At 47.4% G+C, this 27,337-nt stretch overlaps 1 protein-coding gene across 2 annotated transcripts in view; it reads right to left on the bottom strand.

The window, feature by feature from the left end:
- Window positions 1-2,004: 2,004 nt before the first annotated feature.
- B4GALT4 (beta-1,4-galactosyltransferase 4) overlaps window positions 2,005-27,337 on the bottom strand; it is a 236,185-nt gene continuing 210,852 nt past the window's right edge. For both annotated transcript variants that reach the window (XM_085621133.1, XM_085621134.1), the window contains exons 6-7: window positions 4,547-4,651; window positions 2,005-2,809 (exon numbers count right to left, since the gene is read on the bottom strand). In XM_085621133.1, the coding sequence (XP_085477259.1) occupies window positions 2,668-2,809; window positions 4,547-4,651 (247 nt within the window). In that variant the 3' untranslated portion in view covers window positions 2,005-2,667. The remainder of the gene's footprint in view (window positions 2,810-4,546; window positions 4,652-27,337) is intronic.

Here is a 27,337-nt window from a genome sequence, read left to right as displayed (position 1 = left end):
AGGCGAAGGAACTTATCACATCTGCTTGTAAATTGTGGAAGCCATGGTGCAAGAACCACTTAGGAAGCACAAATCTACAATAAATCAGTAATATCGCAATTCAACTGGTGAGCAGTGGCAGACTGTATTATTATACATGAATAAATAATACATTCCAGCATGGACAAATGTACTATTTAGAGAATGCTTTAAGGGGTATTCTATGAGATACTACTGCACGACTGTCTGAAAACCCTTCATGAACCGCCTAGCGCACCCCTGGAGTTTGCCAGCTTGACTGGCACGAGTGTGGTTGCAGGCCAGTTTAGCATGGTTGTTCTTTGACAATTTCAACAACAGAAATCAAATTGAGGTTACAGTGTGTTTGGCTTATTTTATTTTAAAAGCAATATCAGGTTACTACTAGAATGATGGGCACTTGTGCCTGCCCCCGACCTGGAGCCATTGGCCCCAGCACCGGTAACAAGGGATTATGGGAATACACACCATGGGGACACCACATCATTTCTAGCGAAGAGATAAAAACTGCCATAGGGCTCTGCAGGCTGCCCCTTCAGGCTGACAGCACCTATCGTTGCCACATTTGCAGTGACCGAATGTAAGATTTCGGATGCAGCACCTGGTTGCTCACATGTTCCACCGGGTCATAAAACTGCCAACCTGCAGAAGTGGTTACCCTGCCAATCCCCCAGAGAGGAGGCGCATGGCACGCGGCGTTCAGTCTCACGGCACAGCCCAGGAACACACAGTTCAAGTTCAGCATCTTTGAAATATGTTTTATCCAGGCAAGAAAGTGGGAAGGTAGAAAGGGGAGAGTGGCATTTAACCCCTTCGCTGCGGCGGAAATTCCGCTGCAGCGCTGGGGGGTGCGGGGGGGCAGCGCGGTGCTCATGACGGAGCCACTCCGTCATGAGCCACGGTTGGGCTGTGCTCATGACGGAGTGGTTCTGTCATGACTCCGCCCACGGCGCTAATCGCCCGCACAGGCGGGGAATTAGCGCCGCGTGGGCGGCGCGGCCGCCAACGGCCGCAGCATGACGGAACCACTCCGTCATGAGCACACGGCAACCGTGGCTCATGACGGCGTGGTTCCGTCATGAGCACGGAACGAGTTAAAGTACCATCATCTCTTCCCACCAAGAGAACACTTGCATGTTTTTTTGAGAGGATAAACATTCTAAATTCAATCGGTGACTAGATCAGCGAATCAGCTGGTTGATCAGGGAAAGAGTAATCAAGCTTCCAAGAGATGTGGCAAGGGCTGAAGGCAACTATGAGTGCAACGAAATTACCTCTTGGGCTTTGCAAAGGGCCGAACTCAAGTGTTCAATGCATAGTGACAATCCAAAGAATACGTAAGGCATCTGGAAACAGCCAAAATAGGGGTGGAAACAGGCAAACGTGATTGACCCGGTCCACTTTTTCTGTATGAATTATCACTGTGTCAGCATTACTGATTAAGACAAGAGTTCAACACAGAAGATGGTAGAACTAAACCTTTTAAAGAACAGGTCAGGGAATTTGGAACCGGCTACCCCTACCTAATTCAGATATGTATGCATTATACTGCCTAACTAAAACTCACGATCACCTTTCCCCCAGCACCCCAGCTTCTAACCTATGTTTGTATAGTGTCTTCATGTCCTCTTAGAAATACATTTCGTAGGAAAAAATTGTGATTATGCAAAATGAGATTCATGTCAAAATGAGAGGAAGCATTTCCAAATCACCAAGGTCCCTCTGGCCCTTCTGTCCTGCCCTAGAATGAGAATTGTGTTAGCCCAAAACCCAAGGCAGTATTTTACACTGGAAAATTAATTCAACCCTAGAAGAGAAGACTATGTTTTGAGGATCACAGTCCCCATCCTGCATGTACCTTTATGCATGGTTTGGTGGTAGCATTCCCCAAGCGTTTTCCAGTTCAGCATCCTCATCCGGGTGTCTCCCCTGGGGTGGGAAGGTGACCTCATGTTTGTATCACAGTGGTAAAAATTACACTCACAATCGATTCTTAATTTTAATGCATGTTGTTATGAAACCAATACTGATCAGTCAAAAAAGTATAATTTTAAATAAAAAGGTTATTATAGGATTCTACTGCATTGAAGAATGTCAAATTGTCTAGGTATCTTTCCAGGCTGCTTAGTTTTTGGATGCTGGATGGAGAAGGCAATGAGAGAAATCAAGCTTATTCAAAGTGTTTCTAACTTTCCATGGTCAGCTTCACCAACTGTGATGCCAGTGGAAGTCTCTTCCGGTTTAAGGACCTTGTCAACAAAGTAAGACCTGCTTATGGGGAAAATGGGGAATATAGAGTTTGGGCACATGTTGTATAGTGCAGAGTTCACCTTCTAACAGAAGGATGTTCATTAAAAGGGAGACAAAAGGCGCCTGTCCATGTTCCAGCCATACATCCTTTATAAAGCTGCTCTGTAAGGACTCCAGAATCACCATCCCAGTTCTGGAAAAGAAGCATCATGGCAATCTTTAAAAGTAACACCAAACAATAAGTCGCTTGTTGTTTTCGGGCTGCCCTTGGAGACCTTGTCCTGGCAGAAGTCTTGGTTTACAAAACCAAAGTGGATGTTGCAGAATCTTCTCGCACTCAACGTGTCCAGTCGCAGCGCCACAATGTTCTCCTTGCCCGATTCAAAGTAGTAGAAACCATTAATGTTTCTGCTTGGAGGACCCGATGTCTGCTGTGATATTGATGTATAGAGGCTTGTGTTCGATTGTTAGCACCTTATAGGAGCACGTGTTCAGTCCATCAGCCTTCCAAACCTTGGCAACCTTCTTCAGTAGCCTCATTCTGGAGGAGTGTGAGGGAGAAAAAGAACACAGATGAGAAAGTATGGCATTAATATTTAGGTGAAGCTCACTCGGGTCATGTTCTACGCAAATTCCAAAATCCAAGACATTCACTAATCAATTTATATTACATTTTGGACCTTGTTTGCATTTTTTATTACCACCACTAGGCAGACATTGCTCTTCACATAAAAACCTTAACACACACCTCATGGAAAAATAAATCCCACCTCCATCCATTTTAGATACTAGATTTTCCATGGTGCCACCAACACATTTACACTCACTTCTTCCACCTTCTTCAAACACTTGTACCTATCACTTGAATGAATGTCAATCTATACCCACATTTTTCACATGTTCTGCAATGACTCATTCTAACTTTCTAATCCTGCCTTTTCAATGCACCTGCTCCTCCAAGCTTTCTTGGTGTTCATTTGACCTTTCATGCCTCCCTGTTTCCTACTATGATCTCCACACTAAGTTCTAACATTCCAACACCTCCCTTCCAGTGCTCTAGTTCTTTAAAGCTTTCTTCTCGTTCATCATATATAGTTAGTTCATGAGATGGATATAAAGTAATGGACACCGCTTCCTTTGCCTGACCTATTATCAATTAGATTGTTTGCAGTGGTGACCCGTAATGTGGCTGAGCAGAAGGGGGGGGGGGGCAATAGGGGGAGTCACAATTCACAAGTGCACGCACATAAAACCACCATTTACAAGCACATACATACACTCATTCACTGCGTACAGCCAAAGATGTTTTTCCAATGGTACTTGCCGGGCTGTGGTGGCCGTTCCAGGAGGAGGAGCAGCAGTAGGCACCGGAGGGTGCTAGACAGTTTGGGTAGAGAGAACAAGATAATACCGCTGCCTCCTCCTCATTTGCTGACCTGGTCATGGGTCTGCCAATGGCAAGAGGACCTTTCCTCACTCTTCACGGAGTGGCATGGGATCAGTGAGAGTTGCTGGCCCTACACTGTGAAGAGATGTCGCTGATTGACAGTCACTCCTGGGCACTTCATGGCGTAAAACTGATGCGCCCAGGCTGAGTCTATCAGTGACGTGCTCCCTTGTGATGAAGAGGAGGACCTCGTGGGGGTTTGCCGGGATGAGAGCTCGTGTGGCATTGCCGTGCTGAGAAAATCACGCCTTCAGGGCTGTGAAATACCCTGGCAAAGCTTGCCTCAGTCTCCCAGGCAATTAGAGCATGTACAAGTTTTGGCTGCCTGACCGGAGCATGATGAGTGTCTGTCAGGTTAACCTTTGCTCAGAATGACATACACTCCATGCTACGCAAAAGACTGGAGGGGGCGGGGGGGGGGGGGGGGGGACTCTCCGTCCTTCATGATGGGCAGCGCCTGTTGTTCGTGAGCTTTAATTGAAACTAATATATGTTTGATTCCCTAAGCAAATTCATTACCTGCTGGGTTTGTCCTGTTCTCATGGCTCTGTGCGAGATCTTTCTATTCTCGTGAGTGGCCTCACTGTGGTTAGTTCGGTCACTTTTGAACAATGAGTGAACAAGCAAACTCAAGTCTACAAAGGGTAAATCCATTTGCATCTCAGAAACAGCGAAAGGAATCCAGGGAATGGAACGGACTGGACTGTTAAGGATCAAGGGATGAAAGTGCTCCTTCTTCTGCTCCATGGAATAGAGCTCCTTTGTAGATCCTAATGATGAAATAATTCCCACCCCATATCATATGGAATTTTAAACCTTTTCCAGACTTACCTCTCACCATTGACTTCATTGCCGCTGTCTCGCGTGTGGAACACCATGGTGTACTTGGCGATGTCTGGGGATGGTCGGACCACCTTCATCTTCTGCAAGGTCACCCTGAAAGAAATCAGATTGTGAGGATGAGAATACAAACTGGGGGCTGCCACATCAGGTTTGGGAGAGAGATGACAAGTACTTGCTCTCCTTTCTAAACTCTACGCTGTCTCAAAGATAAGGACACGGAAGATCCTGCTCATATTCAACTCAATTTTGTTTTCGGCCATCCGTCTATCACAGACTCTTTAAGTAACTTTCCAGGAATTAAGGAATACTGACCGTTGCCGCTAGCACATCTGAGAGATCATTGATCTACCTTGCATTCTATTCTTCTAGAGTCAGTCATTAGAGGGACATGTGTACTGTTAGAAGATAGTTTTCAGCAAGAACAACTCTCCTAGCCCACATAACACAACCGGAGAACAAATGACTACTTCGTGCATTTATACCACAGTTGTACAACGGATGCCTCTGATACTATTTTGTCAGCCTTTTTAGCATTCTTAGACAGCCGCTTTGCAACTTCATGGATGGAAAGTATAAAGCAAGTCAGTTTTTGAGATGAGAACTTTAACAGTTTTACGTATATCATCACCACTGACAAGCAGTTGTCTCAGAAATACATTCTATTGAAAACTAGGACTTTTGAACATCACAAAGTGCTTAAACATTAACAAAAGAGATTCACATTTGCCTAATTGGGATTTTCTATGCCTCTATGAAATAATATTGTACTAATATTGTAATGCAATAACTTGAACAAATGCACCTTTTATTGCTTTGTCTACATCTACAATCCCTGATTGGACAAGGTTGCTTTTTTTTTTTTTTTTTTAATTGAGATTTTTTTCCCTCCTCATACAAAAATAACATATTCAAAGTCAATCGGCAATGAAGTGCAGCAGTTACAATGATATCTTATACATAATATCTCCAAGGGGCAAATGAACAACTATTACATAGTATATCTCGAGTCCAGTGGCTGTTACATGCAATAGAGCTATCAGGCAGAAGGACACTATACAGTATAATCATCTGGTAGTAGCATGGGATCCGTCGGACAGAGCTCCCCGTTGTACCTCACATCTCTCAAGGCGTGGCCGCATCAGATAAAACTAAGCAGAAATCACATAAAACAATCCGCATGTTATGGAATTACATAGTTAAATGGCACATTATTCACCTCCCACCTTGTGCATGATGTGCCCCATGGGTGTTGAAATTTGGGCCTTCAGTGGCCAGAGGGGGGGTGTCCTGTGTCAGAACCCCTGGGCACCGCAGCAGGTAACCTTGTAATGGGCCCCATGTGTTGGCAGGGCGAGACCGGATGGGCAACAGTTCGGAGTATGCCAGTATTTGCTCTTGGCAATAGATAAGATCCTTGAGCCACTCCTTAAATTTCGGGGCCCTTCCCCGTCCCCAGCGGCAAGCAATACGCCGTTTCGCCAATAGAAGCGCTGTCGTGACAAATTTGCGACATGTGCGTGGGATTTGTTTAGTATATCCTAGTAGCGCCTGTACTGGCTCAGGTGCAAGAGGTAGCTCTATCATTTGTGCAATGGCAGAGTACACAAGTGTCCAGTAGCTCTGAATAGAGGGGCATGCCCAGGATAAGTGAAAGAAATCTGCCTCGGGGGCGTGACATCTCTCACAATTGTCAGAATCTTGCAGCTGGAATTTGTACTTGGTCACCGGCGTGCAATAGAGCCGGTTCAGGAACTTAAAATGAATAATACGGTGTCTGCTACTCGCAGAAATCTGCTCTGTCTGTGTACAACAATATGTCCACCTTTCATCCCCCAACTCCATCCCCAGTTCCCGCTCCCATTCCCCACGAGCCCGTGAGACGCCGATTTCAGTGTCGGAGCGAACCGCATGGTACAGTATCGAGATCATGTGGGAGGGTGAGGTTGCTTGTAGAATCCTGTGTAAGGAACCGAGGATCTCGGGCTCAGCTGGGAATGTCGGCAATATGGCCCTCATTCCATGTCTCAGTCTAATGTAAGTAAATAGCTCCAGAGGGGTGGGTGTGTAACCGTCGAAGAAATGGGCTCTGTCACGAAATATCCCGCCAGAGAACAGATCTTCCCACTTCTGAATTCCCAATTTGCGAATCAAGTCTTGAAACAGTCTCTCTTGCAAAAGGGGAAGTTGAGGGTGATAGGCAATAGGGAGAAGAGGCGAGTATAGAAACGAACCGCCAACTCGCTTTGATAGCTCCATCCACGCCCTCACCGTGCCCTGCAAGGCGTTGTAATTTGCATTGTTATGTGGGAGCGCACTGTGCAGCAGACCCTGTAGGGGCAAGGGTGCCGCCAGCCATTCCTCCGCAGCGAGTTGGGGCATGAACGCGATTGGATGGAACCAGTAATACGCATAATGTGCTTGGGCGCAGTAATAGTATAGTTCCATGTCCGGAATATCAAAACCACCGCGCGAATATGGGGAGGTCAGTACAGCCCATTTCAATCTAGGTCCTTTCCCCCCCCACACCAGACGTATCAGTTCCGAACGTAACCGAGAGAAGAAATGCCTGCCCGGTGGAAAGGGAATGTTCATAAACAAATATAGGAGCTTGGGAAGCACTACCATCTTAATCAAGGCGGCTCGACCTGCCATTGAAAGAGGGAGCGTGATCCAGCGGTCGATGCAAGAGGAGACATGCATCAACGTCTTACCATAATTTAACCGCATTAGCTCGTCCCGATCACGAGAAATAATAATGCCTTGGTACTTGACTTCGGAGTCACTCCATTCTATGGGATAGTCGAGCAAGAATTTCCGAGAGCCATCTGTCAGGTGAACAATCCGGGACTTAGACCAATTTATCCGTACGCCCGACATCTCCCCATATATCTAGAATTCCCGGAGCAGTGGGTTCAGATTATTTTGAGGGTCACGGACATATAATGTAATGTCATCTGCATATAGTGAGAGTAATATCTGTCGCTGCTCACAGATCAACGCCCTGTGCCGATGGTGCTGGCGCAACTTCGAGGCAAGAGGCTCAATTGCCAGTGCGAATAAAAGTGGGGAAAGGGGGCATCCCTGCCTGGTCCCCCGGGCAATACCGAAGGGTTCCGATGTCCTGCCATTGATTAAGACCCTGGCGCGAGGACTACCATAAAGAATAGCTATCCATCCCAGGAATACCAGAGGAAATCCCATTTGAGTTAGTACAGCTACTAAATAATCCCACTCCAAGGAGTCGAATGCTTTTGTGGCGTCCAAGAAGACCGCCACCATCTGTAAACTGGGATCCACATTCTGTAGTGTGGCGAATAACGTGCGTAAATTGTGCGATGTCGCCCTACCGGGTATGAATCCCTATTGATCCGGGAGCACCAGTCCCTCCATGAGGAGCGTCAAGCGATTAGCCAAAGTCTTAGAAAGGATCTTTGCGTCGCAATTAAGGAGGGACAATGGACGATAGGAGTCCGGAGAGGTTGCCGGTTTACCTGGCTTTAAAAGGGAAGTAATTAGAGCCTCTCTCATAGACGGGGGAAGCACCCCCAGTGTATGGGCTTCCTCGAATACCACTTTTAAAATCGGAGCAAGGATATCAACGTAAGTTTTATAAAACTCTATCGGGAAGCCATCTAGGCCTGGGGCCTTCCCCGAGGCCATTTGCATTATGGCCTCTCGAATTTCGTCAACGCCCAGAGGAGCCATTAGGAACTTTCTGTGCGCGTCGGAAAGCCACCCCAGTGTGATCTCCCCCAGGTATGGGCCCAGCTCCGGCGGGTGTGCACGAGCAGAGGAGTATAGGCCAGTGTAGTGTGTAACAAACCCATTCATTATGGACCGGGTATCCCTGTGGAGTTCTCCCGCGTCCCCTTGTATTTCGAGGACATGATTGTTAAAACGGGGTGGTCGTATCACCCAGGCTAGGAATTTACCCGGCCGCTTGCCCTCCCCGTATCTGCGGGCTTGAAAATATTTCCCCCTAAATTGGACTTCCCTATCCGCGGTGTCCTTATAGTCAGACAGTATAGCTCGGAACTTGGCCTGCGCCCCAGCATCCGTGTGAAATGTTGGGGTGGACTCCAGATCCTTAAGGTCAGCCTCTAGCTTACTGAGGGTGTTGCGTAGGTCCCCGAGTACTCCCACCCCCTTTGAAATGCACAGCCCCCTGATCGTGGCTTTAAAGGCTTCCCAAACCACAGCGACACTATCCACTGTTCCCCCATTACGTTGAAAGAAACCCTCGATCTCCTGCGCAATTTCAGACCGGAAGACCTCATCCAGCAAGACGGTAGGCTGCAATCTCCACGACATCGGAGACCCAACCAGGTCAACTAAGTCCAAACCCATCAGAACCGGGGCGTGATCAGAGTACGTGCGAGCAAGGTGTTTTACCCGGCAGATCGTAGGAGCGATTCCAGGGGAGACCAATATATAATCCAATCTCGCCCACGTGGAATGCGCGGCTGACCAATGCGTGCCCTCAAGGGTCGCAGGGTATGTATATCGCCATGTGTCCAACAGATGACGGTCATTGAGAAGACTGTGTACAAAGTCTTGCGATCGGGAGTAATGTTGAGGGCCAGGGTTTGCTCTGTCCTTGGTGGGATCAACAGCTATGTTAAAGTCACCTCCCCATATTAGATAAGTTGAGCCAATACTTAATATCTCATTCCAGAGCGTCTGGAGGCAAGTCGGGTCATCTGAGTTGGGACCATAATAACATGCAAGAGTGAGTGTGTCCATACCCATGCGTCCCCAAATGACACAATACCTGCCCCCCCTATCGGTGCGTTCTCCCATGTACACAAAGGGGGTGTGTTTCCTAATAAGGATTGCGACGCCACGCGAGTAGGTGGAATAGGAGGAAAAGGTACGGTGAATAGCCCAACGTGATGCAAACAGCGAAGGCCTGGAGGGGTCCAGGTGAGTCTCCTGAAGGAAGGCCACGCCAATGCGATGCCTATCCAGGTATGCCAGAATTTTCTAGGGTCGCCCAAACCCCTCACATTCCAAGTCAGGAAGCTAAGCCGTCCGGTAAAGTCCCTACCTTTCTGCGGATCACTCATAGGTAACAGTAATATTCAAATAATGTAGCACAATGTACCCACTGCCCCCTGAATGGTGCAAGGAAGACAATGCAAATACCGCACCATGCCAATCGAAACTACCGGTCACAATGAACCCCCAACTCCTCCCCCCCCCCTCCCCCTCCCACAGCAGCATCCCAATCATGCCATCTGGAAGATCCCCCTTCCCCCCACCCCGCAACCAAATCCCCCTGTAGCCGGAGCTATAAGGGATCAACATTCAAACTTTAAAACAGTGGGGTAATACCCTTGGGGGTGCAATCTAGGTGAAGACACTGTATCCCCGTGATCCATAAGAGCACGCCCAGCCAGCGACCGAGCCCTCTTCATGGACTTAGGGTGCCCAGCGAAATGAAAAGTCCTGAAAGTCTGTCGCGCGGTAAATAGGGGAAGTTCACTGGATACTGACTCTTAATAGAAGGCAACCAGTCCCATGAGCTATCATACAATGTCCCGCAGCTGCATGCACTCGCAACATCTTACCAAACGTTGAGCACCGGGCACCGGATGCTGCGCGATGCTGATTCGGTGCCTTCACTCTGAGGCTGGCGTGGAAGGACTGACCGAGTCACGCTTCTTGACACGTTTCAGGAATTCCTCGGCTTGTTGAGGTTTAGTGCAAAAGATCTGTTTCCCCTGATGTGTGATGCGCAAACGGGCTGGGTAGAGCAACGCATAGTCGATTTGGGCAGCTCGCAGCTTTTGCTTGACTTGGATGAACTTCTTCCGCTCTTCTTGGACAACCGGGGTAAAGTCCGGAAACATAGTGAAGGCATTGCCGTCGTATGATAGGTTTTGTTTCTCCCTCGCCGTCCGAAGTGCCACATCGCGGTCCCGGAAGTTCAGTAAGCGAGCGATGATGGGACGGGGGGGAGCCCCTGGCGGCGGCTTCGGGGCCAGCGATCTATGCGCCCTCTCGATGATGAACTGAGGAGATGGGGATTCCGTGCCCACCACCGCTCTCAATAGGCCTTCCACATAGTCCTCCATCTTGCCCGTGTGGGTCGATTCTGGTATACCAATTATGCGAATATTATTCCTCCGACTACGTGCCTCCAACTCCTCATTATTGGCCGCTATTACTTGGAGGACTTTATCCATGCGTGTCACAGTGGCAGACAACTGTGATGTTCGATCTTCAGAATCGGAGATACGCCGCTCCGTCTCTGTGAGGCGTTCCCCATGACTATCCACCTTGTGTACTATTGAGTCCATACGTGACTGCATAGAATCCATTTTATCCACTATGGTCGCCAGACTCTGCCGCATCTCAAGCAGTATGGATTTGACATCATCCACTGGCTGCGCGGCCGACGGGGTTGACCCCCCTGCACTGTCCTCTGGCTGGGACCTGGTGAGGCGAGGCTGACGGCTGTCCGGTTTCCCCATGGTGAAACCGAGAAGTAGACCGCCCCCGGAGCGAGACCAGGAATGCACAGCCCGGGATACAAGCTATACTGTGGGAAAGAGGACACAGCTCTCCAGGAGAGGAGGCAATCCTTTAAACCCACTTCAGCCACCACAATGTCACAATCGGGTCCTCCTCACAGATGGTGAACGGCCGCGTCAGCAACGGGTCCCCTCACCGGGAACCGGCAGCGACCGCCAGCGGGTGTGTACCAGGGCGCTCTCACCTTTCGGCTCCCACTCGCGTTATGGATCGCACTTAACTCCCATGTGGGCCCGCCGCACACCTCCACAGTGCCCAGCCCGCCACTCGGATACCGGGAGCGTTCGTTCTTGGGCTGCCAGTCAACCTCAGCCATTCAGGGGGGGGGGGGGGAGGGGGAACAGGGGGGGGGGGGGATTCCGGTCCGGAACCCCCGGGATCACACAACAGGATCCCGACAACGGCGGCGCATCATACAGGGTCCAGGTAGGGGAGAGGCCAGGACCCTCCGTCCGGAGCACTCAGGCCAGCGGCGCCCGTCGCAATCCCGCCGCAACCCCTGCGCGATCACCAGCGCGGGCCTCTCGGGTCAAACACCAGCATCTCCCAGGCAGGACAGTCCAGCGATGGCCGTTCCCAGTAGGCGATTTCCCTTGTCTACGGGTTATGGCTTATCCCGCTCACCTTCGAATCACACCGTGCAGGCGGCAGTCAATCACCAGTTGGGGCCGGGCGGCCTCCGCGGATCAGGGCATGTGAGGCAGCACCGCGGTGCCCGAGTTCCCAGAGTAAGCGCAGAAGGAGGCCGCGGCGTGTGGATTGGCAGCGGCCAGTTCAAACAGTCACATCCGATGCCCGCAGTGTGCTCCCGGCGTATCTGTCGTCGCGGCGGGCGTCCCGCCGCCGGGTAGAAGTTCAAGACAGGACCCCACGATCCCAATGCTTGCCCGGTGTGGGGCAGCCGCACACGTACCAGAAGGCGGAGGTGAGGCCTGCCGCTCACGTGTGCAGCGCCGCTCTCGCGTAGTGGTCGCACCCCGGCCTCGGCTCCAGCAGGACTTTCGCGCCGGCTGGCGCAGCTTACGGCAGCCTCCCACTCCGGCCCCACCAAGGTGATATAGGGATCGATCGTCGTCAGGGGTGTCGGACAGCTCCCGAAAGCCTGTGTTGACTGGAGTTTCGACGTTCAGGAAGGATTTCTGCAGGATTTCGTCGCTGGGCTGCGGGAGCTTCACCCACAGGCAGCCATACCGCTGTGCGCCACCTAGCGCCCCAAGGTTGCTTAATGTGACTGGTGGATTAGTGTGCTATGTTACAGGCTATACAGAGAAAAAAAATATTGCTATCCATATTTAAAAGGGAAGTAGACCAATAAGACTTGTAATTCAATTGAATTTTGTTATTTTTTGAGAGAATTGTGAAATGAGGCTAGTTGCTAAATCGGTGGCAAGTAATTATCTTTGATGATTTGCCCAAATATGCAGACCAGAAAATATTTAAGCTGCTTACAAGATTGCGGTTTCTCTGCCTACATGCTATGAAAATAACACCCAATTAAAAATTGTTGCTCATTAGTGCATATATTTATTTGCAACTGTGTCAGATACAAATTTATTTTTTAGGACTACATGAAGAACTAGCTGTTCCCATGATGAAGTTATAACACTATACAATATGAAATGGCATACATTAATTAGACCAAATACCCGGGTAAATCATAGATATTAAAAGCTGTGACTACTTGGCCAGCCAGGGCAGCTACACATTAAACAGGAGTTGAACTCTTTACAGAAAACAGATGGTTAGGTGACCCTCTCACCCTGTACAAACGCGGGAATAGGTTAACTGGCTTCAGGAATATCTTCTTGAACGTGAGACGGCAGAACATTGGCACGGACCTTTGCCTAAGGATATTTCTTATTTAGCAACAGAAATAACATTCCCACCAGGACCAACACGAAAGACAATAGTGTGGAGGAGAAAGCAATGAATGAAAAGATCCTGAAACAGGTACACAGGCTCCAAACGCAGCTTGAAAGAAAGTCCTGATGATTGTAGCAGCCAGCAAAATGATAAGTACTATGGGACAAAGGCGTGATAGACCCTACAGTATACATCTCAGCAGGTTAATGCATACTGTTACCAGCAGCGAGGACTTGATTTGCGTGGAACACTTCAAAGATCAGAAGGGGAAGCCGAAAGCTATAAGGAACAACCTCTGCAGGTTTAACTTGGTGTAGCCTTGAACTCTGCAGCTCATGTGCATTCTTTGGGTTTCTGTATATAATCCCAATATCCTTGCATCCCAAAAAGATATTTGAAATCACTTGGACAGACTATACCTACCACAGTAATATCTTTCTTATCTTCTCCTACCTCTACCTTCTTTCATTGAATTGTTCTTTTATCCGCAGTTTCTTTCACAGCTTCAATTTTACTTGTGCTATATGTAAAGCGCTACACTCCCCTTACGGGTGGCTTTAAAAAACATTAAAATGCATCTTAAATGAGAGTTGCTGGATAAATTGTCAACTTCACAGGCTGGGCGTCCAAATCAAAATCACAGACAGCCTGCTTAAATACAATTAATAAACTACTCTCGACTACGAAACGTGGCGTCATCTTTCAACTATTCACTTGAATAACTGTATTATTAATTTAGCATTTGAAAGCCTACACCAATTAATTTCCGTTATATACAGGTCACAGCGAGATAGAAAATCCTAAAACGTGGTCTATCTTAATCACTATGATTTTTGGTTGATCGCGAATTACAGGATGTGAAGCCGGGACCTGGCATTTTATGCAATTGTGTGTGCAGGTTGACCAAGTTAATTAGAATTCCTACAACAGCAAGTTATATATTGAGTATCCCGTCTATGACAGGTATGCTTCCATTTACCCACCCAACCTGTAACTGTCAGTCAGTGAAAGATCATGAAACAGCTATGTACTATAAACAACATGCCTGCATGCAACACGCATCCACATAAAAAGATACAAATATCCCATAATACTATCACAACATCTATAGCTGGTCATAATAAATGAAGCACATGAGTTGTGCCCCAGGGAACCATAGCCTGGTCAAGACCTTTTCCTACTACAACATCCTAACTTGATAAACTATTGGATCCCCCAAAGATGTGTCTACTGTACCAGCAGGCAATATCTTGGCGCCCTGGGCATTGATCACAGGTTTAATCAAGCTACCCGCATACATGGAGTCAAACTTATGGAAAGCGTTCCCCATAACTATCACTTTCTACTTCTAAGCTTTGACATGTTCCAGGCAAATTAAATCATCAACACAGGTAGCGCTCTGGTTATGTATTAACCTACTGAATATTTGTCCCATCCAAAAGCCCACTCATTTCCTTAGATGCATTTTATTTTTTATTTTATTTTTTATTTTTTTGAAACCGTTTATTACAAAATTCAAAAAATATACAGAGATGGGCCTACAACCTTCAGGCCGGCCGCTAGCAAGCAAGAGGAGCATTGGATACAAACAATAACGCCCATGCCGCGGCGAAGGGAAATGCACAGGAGGTAAAAGCGGTGGTAGCCACACCATCCGAGCACACATAACGGTTTCATTTTAATATAAATAACAACACAAGAACAAATCCACAAGGCAACCCACAATCGGAAACAGCAGCATGTGCTCCCCTAGCGGGGGGGACCCTACCAATCCATAGGAGTAGCAAGGGGGGAAAAAGGGCAAGACTGGGATTAGGTGGACTCAGTGCCCGGGACCGGGGAGATAGACTGGCTAAGGGGATGGGGCCGGTGACGGATCGGGCAATAACGGCGGGGTACAGATTCCCCCGCGGTAGGCGTTCCAGGGGCCCCATACGTTCACCCATGTCCCAGGCTTACCTCTCGCAACATACACCACTTTTTCCCGAAACATGCACCAATCCATGTTGTCCTTCCATGCCGAGACAGTCGGGGACCTCTGGGAACCCCACAGTTGAGCTATGTCGCGTTTGGCCACCATATATCCCAGAGTCACCCATCGCGTCTGTGGTACCGAATAATCGGTTGGCTCCCACACGTTCAACAGGCATCTCCTCGCTTCGGGCAGCAGCGACACACGCGTAACCACCCGCAGGACCTCATGCACACCACGCCAGAATCGCTCCACCTCCGGGCATTCCCACAAAATATGGAAAAAGGTCCCCAAAGAACCACACCCACGCTTACACAGCCCGTCTACAGCATATCCCATACGCAGTAGCCTTGGCCCCGTGACATAGACCCTATGGAGTACCTTGAGCTGGACGAAGCGAAGGCGGGCCGGTATGGCCACCTCTTTCGGGGAGGCCACCGCCGATACCCAGTCCTCGTCATCCAGCTCCAATCCATCGGCCACCCATGCCTCACGAAGGTTAGTCAGCAGTCCCGAGCTTGATAAGTTTTTTATAGATCAATGAAATCGTGCTGTCCGGTACATGTCCATCTAGCACTCTATCCTCCAGAGGGGAATACTCCGGGATGGAGGCAACGTCCGGGAATACGGAGCATAGCGCATGATGGATCTGCATATACCGAAAGTACTCCCTGTCCTGCAACTGGAATTCTGTCCGTAGCATCTCGAACGTTTTGAATCCCTCCCCTCGTCCAGAGATCACCCACCCTGCTGATGCCTATCATGTCCCACTTTTCAAAGCCCTTCGAGGTCCACAGGGAGCCCAACTGCTCAGATGCGTATAGTGGCGACGCCCGGGTCAAACGACCTTTCCACCCCAGCGCCACATTAGCCGCGTGCCACACTCGTACCATGACACGAGTGGGGCCCGTCAAACGTGCGTCAAGCGAGCCGGAGTACAGCGCTCGGTTATAATCACCACCCGGCAGTAAAATCTTATCCATTTCAAAAGCCGGGTTTAGAGCGGGCCCGTACAGGCCGTGATTAATCGCAGCCAGCTGGGAGGCCCAACATTACCGTTTGATATCCGGGAGGGCGATCCCCCCCGTCATACCACGGGAGCGTCAGCTTCGCCAAGGCGATACGCGGTCTACCCTCCCAGAGCAGTCGGCGCTGCAAACTCTCCACCTCGCGAAAGTAGCGCGCCGGGACGACGTCCATTGTGTTCTGCAGCGCGTACAGGAAACGCAGCAGCGACATCTTAAACAATGCCGCCCGGCCGAGCGGCGAGAGCGGCAAGCGCCTCCAACGCGCAACATCCTCCTTCAGGCGCTGGAGGGGTGGAAGCAAGTTCTGACTATATCGGGCCTCCGCGTCCAGGGTAATGAAGACACCCAGGTACCGAAATCCCTGCGGGGCGATCTGGATAGGACAGCCCCGCGGAAGGATAGGGTCCTCCCCAGAGAGAACATAGACGCACGATTTAGCCCAGTTGATGATAAGGCCGGAGTTAAGGCCAAATGAATGCAATACATCAACCAGCACTATCAGTGATTTACGTGGGGAAGCCAGGTACAGGAGGATATCGTCAGCATATAGAGATACGCGGTCCTCATAATCGGGGGTCCAGCGGAGACCACGAATAGAAGGTTCCCACCGCAGCCACTCCGCCAGGGGCTCCAAAGCGAGCGCGAAAAGGAGCGGTGATAACGGGCAGCCCTGCCGCGTGCCCCTGCCCAGCTCGAACGAGGCCGACACTCTACCGTTGACCACGACCTGCGCCAGCGGGCCCGAGTACAACAATTTTACCCAACTGATGAATCCTGGGCCAAACCCAAACTTCGCGAGCGTCGCCCAAATATAGGGCCATTCAAGCGTGTCAAACGCCATAGTGGCGTCCAAGGACGCCAAAATGGCCGGCTCTCGTATGAACGGGACACGTGCGAGCACTCCATGCAAACGCCGCAGGTTAAGCGCTGTATTGCGATGAGGGATGAAGCCGGACTGATCCTGGTGAATCAAGTCACACACTACGCCGACCAGCCGATTGGCCAATACCTTGGCGAGGATTTTGGGCTCTGCATTCAATAACGAAATAGGCCGATAGGATGTGACCCGGTCCCGTGGCCTCCCCTCCTTATGGATAACCACGATAGTAGCTAGACGCTGGTCTAGCGGGAGGGAACCCGCCGAGTGGGCCGCGAGGAACATAGCACAGAGATGTGGCGCCAGCGTATCCGGTCGCAACTTATACAACTCGATGGGAAGGCCATTAGGGCCCATGGCCTTGCCCTTAGATGCATTTTAGATATTGATATTATGATCTCTGGTTTGTTTTAATTTTGGCATTCGACATACAACACTGAACAAAGGACCCTAAACAAACACGAAATACAGTTCCTTTACACTATAATTGGATATCACAACTCTAACACAACATAGAATCCCACCAAAACATATTAGAGAGAGCACCACCCATTTGTCCAACACAACTATGAGATACTGCACAGCTGGATTACAGAACTCGCAATGCTAAAATCCAACACCAAGCCCACACACCATAATTTCATATAGGGATTGTGAGAAATTGGGCTTTTGATTGAGGGGGGTGATAATCCTTCTCAAGCATTTACCACAATCCCTGTTAGGGAAAACCACAAAAGTCACTAAATTAACCTGTGCTTAACCCTCTAATAGCTTGGGACAAAAGCAGTCAGGCTTAACTTAAAGGCAATGATCTAAGTATTTATGCAGAACACAGTTATAAAATGAAAACACAACATAAGAAAAATCACACAACAATTTAGAAAAATAGAGAACATTTGAATAAATAATTTGATACCAAAACGACAAAAATCCAAATCAGTAGTACTGGAGATATTCAATTAAAAGAAACTGTAAGTAAGAATAGCGCTAGCATAAAGTGCCATTCGCGGTTATCTGGTCCTGCTAGGCCAGGGAAAAGTCACAAGTTCAGCCTGACCGCAATGGAGCCTTGGCCAGATACAGGGACCAGGTTAATTCCACTGAAAAAGTTATCTTTGAAAAAGTTATCTTCTCAAAGTAAGATGTGAAGAATCCAGTTCGCATTGGAGGAGGCGGCGAAGAGCGGGGTGGTGGGGGGCGGGTCGACTATTGTCGTGGCTATAGCGTACAGTAGGATGGGTGTTGCTGACTATCGTGGCTGGAGAGGCACGTAGGCGATCACCGCGAGCTGTTGATGCTGTAGCGCGAAGTGCAGATCTCACTTTGCCGGTCATTGCTGGCAGTTTAGAGTCAGGTCCACAGAACCTTTGCGTTGGCGGTCCTCGTGGACCGTGATATCTCTGCACAAAGGGGCCTATTCACAGTCACGAAGAGCCCAAAATGTCAAGAGTGCTACTTTCTTTACATCGCAAGCTCAATTCATGCCAGCCAAGGGTCCAGGATCTGCAGGGACACCTCTTGGGGATCAGGAACTCACTCCAGAGGAGGCCCGCATGATTCAAGCAGGTACATTTGCAGGTCCAGTGCAGCAGATCAGTTGGGCAGTTGCAAGGAGGTCTCTGGAGCGTGTTGTGTCCCTGTAGCTAAGAACAGGAGGTCAGCCACCTGACCCTTGGAGTTACTCTGCAGGGGATAAAGGGAGCAGGTCCAGTCTTCCTTCTCGGAGAGATAGGCAGGCCTTAAGTAGACGGGCAGTCCTCCTCCTGTAATAACCACAGGCCCCAAAGTGTACTGAAGAGTTGTTAATGGGGTCCTATATTTATACCTAGTGCCAGCTCTGAAGTGTAGGAAACTTCTGGAGCCCCTCTCCCCACCTCCCTCATAAATGGTTCTGGAACGTCCGTTCTCCCTGCCCCCACGATATCAGAGGTGACAAAAGGTTAGAGTGAAGTCCTTTGTGAATGTGCTGAGGCAGCTCATTTAAAATGCAATGGGGGATGTGCACAGCTTAGCCCCTTCCATCCCGGCAGGGTGGCTAATCCTGCCAACAGCTGGCCCCCCTGTGTGTCACTGTCTGGGAGAAATACATATGGGCCAACTGCCAATTACACCTAGTCATGTGACCCAGGATACAGGCACCAAATTGTTAGGACAAGAAAATGGCAACTTTATAAAAGTGGCATTTTAAGAACAGTGAATTAAAGTCTGACTTTACCATTAAAGAGGATTTAAAACTGCAATCCCTAGAGCCCAAACAGGACATTTCTACCTATTCTCAAACAAAAGTTATCACTTATAAAATGTAATAAGGTAACCCAGAGTTATCCTACTGGAGAGGTAGGTCTTGCTGTAGTGAATAGTAATCTCAGATATTTTTCACTACCAAGACACATAAAACTTAAAGAACGTGTTCAACTTTTTAAATACAATGCACCATGTACTAAGCGCTGTTTAGAACCAACCCTGGGGGTGACATTTGTATTAAAAAGGAAGGTTTAGGCCTGGCAAAAGGTTGGCTAGGTTGAAAAGTCAGGTTAAAACTGCACACAGGCTGCAATGGCAGGCCTGAGAGGTGTTTTAAAAGGGCAACGTAAGTGAGTGGCACAATAAGTGCTACAGGTCCACTAGAAGCATTTAGTTTACCAATTGGGTGAAAGACAATTTTACCATGTTTAAAGCAGTAAGCACAAGCATGTTGGCACTGGTTAACAGTGAAAGTGCACAGATTCGTAAAGTCATCAAAAACGAACTTCATCAACACAGAAGGGGAGAAGGTCAAACTTTTGGGTGAAGGCCACCCTAATGCTGTCCGATCTAATAGGGATAATATGGCTCCATATTCCCAACTACCATGATTTCACGTACAATAAGCTGTGTAACGCCCTACAAATGTACCAATTGACCCCATTGGAACAATACTGAAGACCTCTGTCCACCTATGAACAAATCATGCAGACAAGAAATGAATCACACACTGACTACTGATAGTTCAACTACAACAACCAGAAATCACACAATGTCCTGAGACAGAATCCTCAAGACTATGGTGTGAAGGTACCGGAACTCTGACAGCATTCTCATATTTGAATGCATGCTATGCAAATATCTGTATCATAAGATAAGGTTTTACATAATTAATCTGGTTTGATTTACTTTAGCAGACATATATTCTATCAAGCAGTCTTTGTGACTTATCGGGCATCCATATAAAATGCCAGCATCATCAGTTTAGCATGGATACTGCTTGACCTGACATTCCTGGGGAACAGTGGAGTGTCGATGCTAAGGGAGATCACTAAATACAGAAGGTGGTCCAACACAAGGAACTGATGCAAACCCTTATTCGAAGTGAATGTTTTTTGTTAGAGTATACTAATCTGCAATAGGGCACTTACCTTGATTAGAATGTCAGCCACAAAAGCAACCTAATGAAGCTCTGACACCTACCAAGTATCAATACATATGAGGCTTCTCTTGCATCACAATTTCTGTGGCCAGTAGACCAATGTCTGTCTGGCATATCTAAACCAACCTTTCCGCAGTTAAGCACTCCCACTCAGCAATTCACCCATTCAACTCTTGAAAGGCCTGTTTTGCAAAAATCCTGTCTAGGCAACCAAATAACAAAATAAGTAAAGTAAAGCAAAGTAAGCAAGCTTACAGATGTTTGCTGCAACCTTATTAAAACTAACTACATATCTGATCCAACAGGAATGTGGCAGCAATCTGCACTGAATCACTATGTAGTGATTTTTTAGTTTTATGGAGCAGCTTCTTAAAGAAAGGAAAAAAGTGCCAGAGTCAGCCAGCTCACACCACTTGAGCTCACATCATCAAAATGCTCCAGAGCACAGTATTCATCCAAATACATGTGGGGGCTTTCACAGCTGAAGCCATGCTTTTGCCCTTTTATTCCGAGTGAACACTAACATTGATAATCAATAACTCTTTCCCTACCGGAACCTTTAATGACTATCCCTTTGTATTCTAATAGCGTGGAAATGGCATCAATTATTTTGTTCTTTGAATCATAAGCCCTACTGGCTCCTGACCAACGCAAACACTCAGAACATGGTCTGTTCTGAGTCATGACAGAAAGGATGTAAGTGCAAACAGAACTGAATAACAATATGCAATTAATGTCTAGGGAAGCAAATAGCTTATGGATACCTGCCAGTTGGTTAACTAAACAATTACAAAGGCTATGTGGACAGCGCTGAAGTAGCTACTTTCTAGTGGGATATGATCAGTCCTTCTGTGCTCAGTTTATACCTTCAAGTGGCTGAGTTTTTATGTTGTTAACTTGGAAACAGTTTCATGTTCGCTTTTATTAGCTTGCATTACTGTCAAGTCAATGTAATTCGCTCCATTTAGTGTCTCAGACTGCGCCGCTCACTCTGGCAAGCAAGTGAATGCACTTCACAGCCTGGAATGTAGGAAAAAAAAAATCGTTCTTTCTTCCATATGCAAAGAACCAGCTGTGAAGGCAGCTGTTCCGGACTTTAACCAACTAATGTTCTACAGCCATGTTTCTCAACAACTCATTTGTGCAGTTATATTAAGTTGTCGAACCACATAACTGGCGTGAGTGCCTGAATTACCCATTTATCCAGGTTAATGGTAACCCCATCTAACAGGAAATCTGTTGGTCTGAGGGCAGAACCCAACAACATCTTGGGTTCTATCAGGCAGGGTTCTGTACAGGCACTGCATCAATCATAGCCGCAAGTCTTGGGTGGCCCGAGATGGGTGTTGGTAGTATCAGAACACTGACCACATGAGACTAATCTGCAGCTTTTGACTTGGTCACCTGCTGACACCTCCTTGAAAGATTAAAATAGATGGGTATTCAAGATCTAGACCAGAGCCCATTCAAATCGTTTCCGACGGGACATGACTAGGCATCCTCCACCCAACCTTTGTGATCATATTATGGATGTCACATGCAGTAACTCATTAGGCTCAGCTGATAAATAAATATTCATATATTCTGCATCAAATTCTATAGCAATTCAGATGATAGTCGCAAATAGTCAAACTTAGTTCCAAAAATCAACCAAATCTTTCAAACTACCTTCTAACCATAAATAGATGCAGGGCCATTGAATAAGCTAATAGCAGATGCTGGAAAGGCATATTAGAGTTGCAAAAACCTTCTACACCAGAATGAAGGAGGTTGTCCATCCCCTGCCCGACTGTTCCTACTGCTTGGGTGTTGCTCTGGCACACCCACCTCTTTTTCTCGGTCCTCCGACTAGGACTTCTTGGCCCTTTTGGAAATTGGGTATTAGTAGAGGGGTTAAGAACCCACCTCAAGTAATAAACACAATATTGTCCGGATCAACCGGTAGCTGGGAGTGTATTATTGTAGTCCTTGTGTCTTCCCACATTTAACACTAAAACCCACTTTAGGCAGTCCCTAAACCCCAACAAACTCAGAGACAGATGTCAGGTAGAACAAAGCTGAGCTTTCAGCAATCAAACAGTGGATACACACAAATTGTTTAGGCATTCTGTTTCCTTCCTTTGGAGTGTACCCCAAATGAAAAAAGCTGAGCAGACCTCTCAAACAAGTCTTGAAACTCTAACAGGATCTGACACTATGATGTCAACAAGAGACTCACTGTGATGGAGGCCAGTCTGGCTGGGAGGGACAAAATAAGGGTGCAGGCCCAGGTTTTAGCTGTTCTGAATGTGACAATGTAGGCCTCTTTGTAGTTAATCAAGTCCTTGGGCCCAGCCCACAGGGCATCCTGTCAAGGGAACACCACCACCTCCTCACACCTAAGGCCTTTTGTCCCTGTCCTGGGAGCAAGTTCACACCTCAGTCACAACTATTGAAATGCTAATTACTGGCTGATAGAAGAGGGAGAGAAAAATACAGAATTAGCCGCCATGGACTTCAGGAAAGGAAAGGTATGTTTTTAAAAGTCATCTTTCCAAAATATTTATTACAAATCCAACTTCACCACTGAATTGGACCTGTGATCAATATTTCAAAAAGTACCAAATTAAAATTGTAACTGTTTTTGGCAAAGAGAATATTTATTACACTTAATATTGTATCTCAATGCTTTCCTAGGGAGCATCCAAGCCTGCTACAGAGGAAATACTTTTTAGGACTATTACACTGTAAGGACATGTTTAATATTAACCTTTTACATGTTAAACTTTTATTTATCATGCAACCTGCATTATGGGGAATAGAGACTACTTAGGGGTGACTTATTAATATATAAAAGGAAAGTTTAGGCCTGTCAAAAGGAGTTACTTTGACAGTTTGCATTTTCAGTTTTAAGACATGATTTATAGGGCCATTGCATTGGATGGCTCAACGATTACTGCAGTCCACTGGTAGCAATTTATTTACAGGCCCAGGGTGCATTTAGTACCATGCACTAGGGACTTATGAGTAAATTAAACGTGCTAATCAAGAGTATGGCAATTATTTTTCCATATTGAAAGGAGGTGCACAAGCACTGTACCACTGGTTAGCAGGGGAAAGTGCACATAGTTCTATAGCCAACAAACATGCAAAAAGATCTGGGGTGACCCTGCAGAAAGAGCAAATTTCCACATACTTCATCTGACTTTCTTCTATGCCTCACCTTATCCCCTATGGTCTCTCGGTGTGTGTTTCTGTCTTTTTCCATCCATCTGTTTGTGCCTCACTCTTGCCTATCTCATCTAACCTGACTATTATGTCTCTACTTTGTGCCTCTCCTAACTAGTGACCTGCTTTGTCTGCTGCTTATTTTTGCTCTTTTTTCAACATGGACCAGCCGGTGAAGGAGGTCGTCTGAATGCCTGTTTCTCAAGCTTGATTGGGGCTCTGGTGCCCCCAGACCTCTGTCTTGGTCCTCCAAACAGGGCTTCTTGGCCTTTCGGACCTGCATCATCTCTGCTGTGCCTCGCCTGGTCTCCTGCACTCTCGCAGTTTGTGCCTTTTGGCTTTCTGTCACTCCCTTCGTGCCTTGCTCTTGCCTGTCTTCTTGTAACTCCAACTCTCTCCTGTATCTCCTTTGTGCATCTCTTTCCCCAATGCCCTTTACTCTGTTGCTTCTTTTATGCTCTTTTGTATTTTTTTGCTCTTTTGTTCTCTTTTCATGCTTGCCTTCTCTGTTCACGCCCTTTACGCCTTTTACCCTTAAAGCGTGCCATGAGCTGCTATCTACCCAATCTCAGCTTTCTCCTCCCTTACTTCCAGTAGCCTTTTAATGGTGGCTGCAGCACAAATGTGCCACTGGAGTCCCAGAAGCAAGCCTGTGTGGATCTGTCAGTGCCAAGCGCCAGAGCACTTGGACAAACTGTCACCAACTGCAGGGCCAAGTGCTACTTTGCCAAAACCCTCTGATCCCTGAACCCCAGTCCGCCCACACGAAAAGAATGCGCTTTTGCCTTCCCCAAACCACAACCCTGCTATCCACCCCCACCAACCACAGCACACCACATTCACACATCCACACCAGGACCGCCGTCTCTGCCCACAAAACACAACCCAGCCTCACCTGCCAAATCCTCAACACCTGATCACTCTCCAGGCACACCGTAGATGTTTGGGATCTCCAGCACAACCTTTCTCTGGATCTCACTGAAACCTGGCTCAACCAGCATCCACTCCAGACATAGCAGCAGCCACCCACAGGGTAAACAAAACATCAAACACAACAAAACCAATGACAGACTAGTCATCATTCACCACAAGAAAATTAACTGCATCATCACCTCAGCACACACCACCGACAGACTGAACACCTGGTCTTTAAAACAAGCACCTCAAGCACCATTGCTCTTGGAGGAACTCTACTCTACAGGGCCCCCTAGACACAGATCCAACTTCAGTGACACTCTCACAGACCTCATCACCCTTTTTGCCCTCGCATCCAACTCCTTCATCCTGGTCAGTGACCTCAACTTCCACCTAAAGGACCAGACCGACCCAAACTCCGCCACTCTCCTAAAAGATCTCAGCATCATAGGTCTCACACAACAGGTGTTCAACCCCACACACACAGACACATCCTCACCCAATCTTCACCAACATCACGGTAGACCATCCAACCCCACTCACCTGGACAGGCCACTCCCCTGGTCGCTTTGGCCTACACTTGCCCAACCAGTCCAGAATCACCTACACCAAGTCTGCTTGCCACCAATGGAACAAAATTGCGGAGGACATCTGGATCACAGAGCTCCAGGCTTGACAACCTCCACACCGCACTGACCTAGAATGCTCCATAAAACACTTCAACACGTGGATCATCTCTGATGCAGACCTCCTGTCTCCTCTGAGGCCACCTGCACACTACAATCCAAGGTGAAGGCTAGCTGGTACACTAATGACATCCGACTCAAAAAGCAACCCTGCAAGCAGCTAGAAAGATGCTGGCACCATGACAAAGACTCCTACAAATCAGCCCTCCAGATCTTTCACCAACGACTCAAAACCACCAAGTGCCTAGCCCTCATTGAACGGATACAAAACAGCACCAACTCCACCACAGAACTCTTTATCATCATGAAGGAGTCGACGACCCCATCTGCCTGTTTCACAAGAATAGCCCCATTCCAGGAACTTTGACTCAACTCTCCCACTACTTTATCAACATCATCTATAATAACTTCGCACCTCCCCCCCCACACAGGACCTCCACAAGCTCCAAGTCCTCCACTAAGCAACAGCAACACCCCAGAATCTGAACTGACCTACTGGCCAGCCATCACCACACCAGAAACTGTCAATTCCATATGCTCTATCCACTAATAACTCCTTTGGAAACCTGCACACACCACATCTTCACTAAAGAGCTCGACCCCATCTGCTCAATCCTCACACCCATTCTCAACTTATCACTTTCACTGCCACCTTCCTAAACTCCCGGAAACACGCCACCATCCTGCTGCTCCTCAAGGAACCGTTGGTGGACCATGCCCGTTACCAACTACAAGTCCATCTCCTTTTCCCCCTACCTAACCATGGTTCTGGAAAAGCACATCAATGGCCAGCTGGCCAACCATCTTCATAACAACTACCTCCTGGACCATTCACAATCAGGTTTCAGACCCAATCACAGCACTGAGACGGCCCTTATTGCAGCCACTGACATCTGCCTCTGGTAGGGTTTATCACTACCATTCCAAAGATATCAAACATAATGCAGCTACTCCTTTCTAATTCAAGAATTACAGCTTAAATGTGTTTTAAGTAATTCCAAATGCTAGCGTATGAGAGGAGTAAGCCTAACAGTAGTGAAAACCGAATTTAGAGTTTTTTCCTACTAGGACATGTATAACTTTAAAGCGCATGTCCTACCTTATACTTACACAGCACCCTGCCCTATGGGCTACTTAGGGGTAACTTATGTGTAATGAAAGGGGAGTGTAAGGCTTCGCAAAAGGTTTCAAATGCCAAGTCGAAGCGGCAGTGAACTGCATACACAGGCCATACCATGGCAGGCCTAAGACATGGTTAAGTGGCTACTTATGTGGGTGGCACAGTCAGTGCTGCATGCCCACTAGCAGCATTTAATTTACAGGCCCAGAGAACATGTAGTGCACTTTACTGGGGATTTATAAGTAAATTAAATATGCCAATTCGGGTTGAACCGATATTACCCTGTGAAGGGAAGGGAGCACAAGCACTTTAGAACTGGTTATGAGTGGTAAAGTGCGCTGAGTCCTAAAGCCAGCACAAATGAGGTCAGAAAAAAGGAGGGAGGCAAGCAAAAAAGTTGGGGTAGACCACCTAAGCCTGTCAGGTCTAACATGCCTTCTGGCCCTCCCTTCATGCCTAGCTCTTGCCTGTCTCGCCTGACCCTCTCGGTCACATGCGTGCCATACAATTAGTAATAACCTAACATAACACCAGCAGCCAATTTCATGTCAAAATATATTATTGTGTTGCTTAAAGCTGAAATTAAGTTTTCTCCCCAGATTCTATCTACAGTTAACATAAGATTTCTACCTAGATTTTCTCCTTTGCATTTTCCTTAAGGTTTAAAGCTATCCTGGTGTTCATAATCATTGGACTTACACACTGTGTGTGAACCACTTATGAAATGCCCGGTTCATCGAAGGCCATGCCCCCGAATGCCTTAGCCTGACCAGTCCTCAGTTAGGGATACTGAGATTATATACTGTGAGACTTGCTCTAATTGTAGTAGCAGAGCACAGGCTTATCACCTTTCATGAGGCAGCCACCACCACTTGGGAACAATAATTATTATCCTGCACTTCTCTGAATTCAACAACAAAAATAGTCAAATTAGTTTACAAGACATCTAGCTGCCTATCAGACTGATCTTCGAATAAACATCCTTCTAATAAACAATTAACACCTTTTGAGAAACCACATATCCTGTTATCTTTTTTTGTGTTAGGAAGTGTTAAATTGTAAGAGAAATTAATGTTTTTATTGTATCTTTTATGATGTTAATGCGTCGAAATAAAGATCTAAATGAAAATAAGAAACCACATAAAATATCTTCTTTCTTTAAATATCA

Source organism: Triturus cristatus, chromosome 8, assembly GCF_964204655.1.
Source record: "Triturus cristatus chromosome 8, aTriCri1.1, whole genome shotgun sequence".
Classification (NCBI taxonomy): domain Eukaryota; kingdom Metazoa; phylum Chordata; class Amphibia; order Caudata; family Salamandridae; genus Triturus; species Triturus cristatus.
The sequence above is the reverse complement of the archived record's forward strand: the minus strand, read 5'-3'. Positions and strand labels throughout refer to the sequence as shown.